Source organism: Pterocles gutturalis, unplaced genomic scaffold (assembly GCF_000699245.1).
Source record: "Pterocles gutturalis isolate BGI_N339 unplaced genomic scaffold, ASM69924v1 scaffold1136, whole genome shotgun sequence".
NCBI lineage: Eukaryota > Metazoa > Chordata > Aves > Pterocliformes > Pteroclidae > Pterocles > Pterocles gutturalis.
The window spans coordinates 1-6,572 of NW_010097411.1; the positions used below are offsets into that span (position 1 = coordinate 1).

Consider the following 6,572-nt stretch of genomic DNA (forward strand, 5'->3'; position numbering starts at 1 on the left):
GGGCCGTATCCTAGACCACCGGGGCCGTATCCTGGACCACCTGGGACATATCCTGGAGGACCAGCAGGACCGGGACCATTCCCAGGACCACCTGGAGCATTTCCTGGAGCACCAGCAGGACCGGGGCCGTATCCTGCCCCAGGACAACCGCCCAGCGGCCCTGGATTTGGGTCCCCTCGTTCGCAGGGGGGGCCGGCTCCTCCCATGGTAATGCTCCATCATATTATAAGGATTTCTGTGTCTGGTTTTGCTTGGCCACGGGGGGGCTGGCTGTGCCCAGGGAGGTGACATGGGTGGGCAATGTCACAGGGCTGCCCCGGTGCATTGTCACACCGTGACCCAGCCCGTGCCCGAGCGTTTGGCTTTGGATGTGGGGGTTTTTCTTGCTAACACTGAATCCCTGTTGTCTCCCAGAAAGTCCCCTTCGATCTGCCTCTGCAGACAGGACTCGTCCCGCGGTTGCTCATCACCATCACGGGGACTGTCAACTGCAACCCAAACAGGTACCGGGGGGGCTGGCGCCGAGGGTGGGGGGTCCACAGGGTGAGGTCAGCTGGATGGAGGGCTGGGATTTGCTTTTTGTTTTGGAATAACACCTACAAAGCAAATATGACATGAAATAAACGTATAAATGCCTCCAGAAATGCCCTGTTGTTGCCTAACAGGATCTGGGATTTTTTTTTCTGCCCCATAACAGAGCCCAGGGCTTTTGCAGAAAAAAAAAAAAAAAACAAACCAGCTCATCTGTTATTGTCTTTGCAGGTTTTCCCTGGATTTCAAGAGAGGGAATGACATTGCCTTCCACTTTAACCCCCGCTTTAATGAAGACCACAGGAAAGTCATCGTCTGCAACTCCATGTTCCAGAATAACTGGGGGAAGGAGGAGAGGACAGCGCCCAGGTTTCCGTTCGAAGCTGGAAAACCCTTCAAGGTAACAACCCCCCGCCCCAAAAAAACCCCAACAGCACCCATGAGCTTGTTTTCCTGCAAAACCCAGAGATTCCTTTATCAGGGAGGGACAGGACGAGGGGGAACGGTTTGAAGCTGAAAGAGGGGAGATGGAGATGAGATCTGAGGAAGAAATGTTTTCCTGTGCGGGGGGTGAGGCAGTGGCCCAGGGTGCCCGGAGAAGCTGTGGATGCCCCACCCCTGGAGGGGTTCAAGGCCAGGCTGGATGAGGCTTTGGGCAACCTGGGCTGGTGGGAGGTGTCCCTGCCCATGGCAGGGGGTGGGACTCGATGGGCTTTAGGGTCCCTTCCGACCCAAACTGTCCTGTGATTCTAAAATAGGTTCACATCTGGTGAGAAGGCAGTGCTCGCTGCAAACCACAGGGTGCTGTGGCTTGAAAGCAGTCATAGTCACGAGGAGACAGAAACTGGGGGCTAGAACACAAAAGAGGAAGAGCACGGCAGGGTTTTGGGGAAGGCAGGCGTCACCGGGGGTTTAGCAGCTGGGAGTCGTGGCACCAGCTCAGCCACATGCCACCAGGCTGGGCACAGCTGGCAGCAGCTGCCTGCTCGCGTCCGCGGCGTCAAACCTCTTCCTCAAACAAAGCTGATGGTTCTCTTTCGGCTGCTTTGGGGTTTTTATTTCAGCTGCAGATCCTCTGTGAGGTGGATCACTTCAAGGTAGCGGTCAACGACGCTCACTTGCTGCAGTTCCACTACCGCGAGAAGAAGCTGCACGAGGTCACCAAGCTGTGCATCGCGGGGGACATCACCCTCACCAGCGTCACGCCCACCATGATATAACCCCGGCGATCTCAGCGCTCTTAACACGGCTGTAACAGAAGTGCCTTCTTATGTGAATATTTTGAGGTAATAAAACATTTTACTTTCCCGAGTGAAATCTGTTTTCTATCAGATCTCAAAAGACACCATGTCCTCCAGCAAGCTGAGTTCAAAGCTGGATGTATCTGAATTCGCACTGGAGAGACAGAGAATCTCTTTGCCAAAGGACGATGACGAAGAGCCCTTGGATTTGCATGGAGAGGAATATTTGGGAAAGCAGCCGGTGTACTGCTGCCGGTCCGGTGAACCCAGGCAGCAATCTTCACCCCCACCTTCTCCAGGGAGCAGTCAGGGACTGGGCATTTTTAGCCTCAGGTGCTCAGCTGGGCAGAGCAATGATTCCTTTTTCACTAGAGGAATCAAAACAGAGCAGCAAAGGGCTCAAGTTCACCCCCGCGGGGAGGAGGAGCTGCAGGATCAGGCTGTGAGTAAGTCATGGGTAATTCACAGAAGTGCGGCTTCACCGTGATCCACCAAGAAACCCTGGAAAATGGGGAACACTGGAGAGCCTGTGATCCTGAGCAGAATTAGGAATTTCAAGAGGGGGGTTCAGAGCTGGAAGAAGCCCAACCTCTCCCCTAGACAAGGGCTGGAAAAGCTACCCCTCTCCTTTTCAACAGCCCACTCAGTGGCCCAAATGTGATCAGGCATCGGAACAGGCTGCCCAGGGCAGTGGTGGAGTCACCGTCCCTGGAGGGGGTCAAGAAATGTGTAGATGTGGTGCTTGGGGACATGGGTTAGTGGGTGAGGTGGTGTTGGGTTGATGGTTGGACTTGATGATCCTTGAGGTCTCCTCAAACCTTAATGATTCTATGATTCTACGTCCAAAATACACTTCCCTCCCCCAGGAGACCCGATTTTTACAAGCATTATACAGTCCATGGACTGGGTCACTAGCCTTGTGCTTCCCTCCCCTCATTGCTTGTGCGTGAGTCAAGACCAGTTTCAAGGGTGGGGAGGTTTATTGGCAAATTCACCTCATGAGTCAGGCTGGTAAAAAAAAAAAAAAGAAAAACCACACCATGCACAAAAAGCCCAGTGTGTTCCTTCGCTGTGAGTCATGCACCCAGTCTCGCCTGCAAAACAAGAACGGTGCAAGAGCCAGTGCTGAAGTTTTCAAGGATCTCCTTGACGTGTCTCATCCTCTTTTATAACAGTCACTTCATTTATACTTGGAGATGCCAAGTTACAAGCAGCACAGCGCTGAAATTACCAGCAGATCCAGCAGCCTAGACCAGCACCCTGCTAACATCGGCTTAAGTGTATATTAGATGTCAGAAATCCCTCACTCCCCCTCTTCCTTGCAGTGTTGAGGACTGAACAGAGCAGGCAAGTCATTAACTGTTTGAAACTACCCGTAGAACTGGAGTTTGGTAAGGAACTCGATTCCAGCACAGTAACACCAAATCCTGTTAGCTTCCTCTGTTTATTTCCGTGTAATCAGTACACAGCCTCCACATTAAAACTTCAGTCCAACAAGCTCTCCCAGCTGTTGTGGTGATGCACTGTGCTGAGGGATTTCAATTACCTTTGCTTGGTTTAAAACAAAGGCTGGTGGAAGAATGTGTGCGTTACACCGAGGTCACCATTACAGGAAAAAGCCTCATCCAGGGATCTGTTAAAATAGAGCAGCTGGAGGTTCTCTAGTACTGCTGCTCAAATATCAAGTATATAAACTGGAATGCTCCTTATGCATAAATATATTACAGGCCAGATAAGAGAATGCAGAAGGAGGAAGACACAAGAAGAGCCTGGGGTTAAAATGTCAGGTGTTCAGAGAAAGAGGTTAAGAGATCTTTAAACAAAAAAGCCAAGAGAGATCAGGGTTTGGCGTGAAGGTACGTGAGATGTTGAATACATTGCTGTGTCCTTAAAGGAAATAATCATCAATGCCTGTTTTAATACACTGCCAGGAAAAGATATTATCTGATTTGAAATCCTTGTTCTGAGATGGTTTCTACCACTACAAAGCAAGGGGTAGTTAAACACCAGGAAGAGTTACCTGCACCAAACCCACCCCAGCTGCTGGTTAAGCACAGCCGTTAATGCACAGAGCACTGGAGATGAAGGTGCAACCCTCCACACCAGCCATCTGAGTATGAAACAGTGCTTTGGGGGACGCGAGAGGCTGAGTCTTACCCCCAGAAGATGCCCTCGCATCAGAAACAGTGCACAGGGACGGCTAGTCTGATAGGCAGCTTGTAATATTAACTCATGACACAAGTAAGGTCAGAAAAGCTTAAAGATTAATATTTTTACAACTTGAAGTAGACAGAAAATACAGGAAATTATACACAAATAAAAATACTTCAGGTTGTAGTCAGAATACACAATCACTGGAGACAGCAGGTACAGCCAGCAAACACCCTGCTACTCATATACAGCAGTACTTACAGCACATAAAATGTTACAAAAATATTTTAATAGGTTCCACTACAAAATACTGCAGGTATTCATTCACTCAGAACACAGCAGACTGTATTCCAGATATCCTCTGTGGGTTTTTTGTTGATAATATAGTTTACACATTTTGAACTTCAAGTCACTCTTCATTTCTCCCCAGAGGGAGAAAGGGGAGAAAATACAATAAGGTCACTGAGCGCTTCAGCTGCTGCAAACTTCCCGGCTTTGCTCTTGACTGGAGTGAAGGGAAGCTCAGCATCCAGTAGCGGCTGTGGGAGAAATCAGCCACAGTTCAAAATCATGTACCTCTAAGTATCATGACTTTTCTAAGAAATTTTGCTCATTTCTTTCCAAACTTAAAATGAGAATTGAATATGTGGTCCATGTTCAGGACATTAATTACTTAAATCAGTAATCTATATTTTAAAGGTAATTCTTCAGGAGACCCAAGAAACACTCCACCCAAATTCTTTTAACAATTGGAAAGTTCTTGCACACCTGATTTTCTCTCTTGAATCTTACTTCCAGCTCTAAAAGTTAAAGCTATAAAAATAAAAAAAGGGGATGGGACAGACCTAAAAAAACTCGAAGAAAGTGGAGGAAAAAGGCCAGGCCCTTCATTGTGTTAGTAAATATTTACAAAAAATATACAAGAAATATAATTTAGATTGAGCTGGTAAGAATCAGACATTCTTCTGCTACAAATGTCTTGATTCATCCTGCACTCATCAGGTGCAATAAAGTATAAGAGTGTGAGCCTGAGCAGGGAGACAGGAATCATGGTTTGTATTTAGAGTAAGTTCTATGAATTGGCTTGATAATATCTTAGAGTTTAATTTACTTTGTGCAGTAACTGCTTCTGTAGGCAAGGTTAGCAGTACTGTAACCTGCAGATTGTCTCAAGCAAAGAAACCTGAAGGTCAACTTACCATATCCATGGATGTCGAATCACTACATGAAACATCTGAAAAATACAAATATTTCATATATTTTTTTAAAGTTAATCTGACACTGCCAACACTGAAAAACCAGCATTGTTTTCTGCATGTACTAAAAAAAAAACCCAAACCTAAACTGTCCACATTTTCTTCTTCAAGCCTATTACATTAGCTTTCTCCTTCGCATATCACCTGGAAACTACACAGAAAAAAAATCTGAGCGCACTGTTTGCTCACGTGCAACACACGTGCAAGTCATGCTGGCTGAAGTTTTGCTGACAGCATGCAGAGATTAACCGAGCTACAATGACAGTGATTTCAGAAAGTAATATTCAGACTATCATCAAACTTCAGGATAAACCTAAGGCCCCAGCCATACCACACGAGCTATACTAAGCAGCTTTAAGATAACGCACCTGTTTGATGTATTTTTGGTTCTCCAGCCCCAGCAAAGTTGGTCTCTGTGCAGGCCTCCTTCTCTGGACTGCACATGACAATATCCTGTCCTTGTTCTGCAGCAGAGAGTTCCATCTCTTCCATGCCATCCATTACTTTTAATTCACTGCTAGAATTTTCCAGCAGCTGAAAAATAGGAATTTTCACTGTTCTGAGCACTGAGAGGCCAAGAGGTCTGTAGTAGATGTATCTGCTTCTCAGAGAGCCAAAAGGAAAGCATCAGTGAGATCAGGCAGACATTTTGTCAGCCTTTGATGCAAAAAAAGCACAAAGGTGAAAAGGAGCCAGGACACTCAAGGGATCTGAGCTTACAAAACCCAGCGTGTCCCTGTTACACCAAACCAAGCCGATACATCTAACCTGCAGGTTTTAGGGAGAATTCAGGAGAGGCAGGGTTTTAACTCCGGACACTGTGCAAAGGACAGGCAGGATGAGGCTCGCAGCTTAACACTATGATCCATCCCACATGAGCTATTTCCTAAATACATCTCTTAACGATCTCCCAGAGAGTATAAAGGAAGTTCTTCCACAAGACAGAAAATTTAGAATTTAAAGTGCCAAAAACATTCCAAGGATGTTCTCTAATGAGATTTTACCCCAAGGAAAACCCATCAGCAATACTGAAAGTTAAGGATTACCAGAGTTTGTCTCCCAGAGTGGCATCACCAGCAAGAAATTTATCATTTGATAGGGAAAGGATGAAGTAAAAAGCATAAGAACAAATTAGTAACAAAGTTTTTTTAAATACATAAAATACATAGAGGGGGGAAAAAAAGATGACACTGCTGTAATCATGAACAGACCAAAGATTAATAAAATTAATAATAAATAATAAAAAAATAAAATTAAGATACTCCATTTCCAATGAAAGTTACTAAAGGATGATTAACTGCAAAGCACCAGCTTTCACCGAGTAGCACAGTATCACCTAAACTATGGAGGCTGCGTTCATGTTTTTTAACCAGAAAACAGATGGTAGAGTTCA

General features: G+C 46.1%; 2 protein-coding genes across 2 annotated transcripts in view; one reads left to right on the forward strand and one right to left on the reverse strand.

Moving 5' to 3' along the window:
* Positions 1–6: 6 nt before the first annotated feature.
* On the forward strand, positions 7–1,751 carry LGALS3 (lectin, galactoside-binding, soluble, 3; the record flags this gene model as incomplete). The annotated part of the gene is made up of 4 exons (XM_010077160.1): positions 7–207; positions 415–503; positions 763–931; positions 1,596–1,751. Coding segments are annotated over 4 exons (615 nt in total), but the record flags the coding sequence as incomplete, so codon positions are not given.
* A 2,588-nt stretch (positions 1,752–4,339) lies between these two features.
* Positions 4,340–6,572, reverse strand: part of DLGAP5 (discs, large (Drosophila) homolog-associated protein 5) — a 17,866-nt gene continuing 15,633 nt past the window's right edge. Inside the window, exons 16-18 of the mRNA XM_010078260.1 lie at positions 5,548–5,713; positions 5,123–5,157; positions 4,340–4,462 (exon numbers count right to left, since the gene is read on the reverse strand). Of these exons, the coding sequence (XP_010076562.1) occupies positions 4,340–4,462; positions 5,123–5,157; positions 5,548–5,713 (324 nt within the window). The remainder of the gene's footprint in view (positions 4,463–5,122; positions 5,158–5,547; positions 5,714–6,572) is intronic.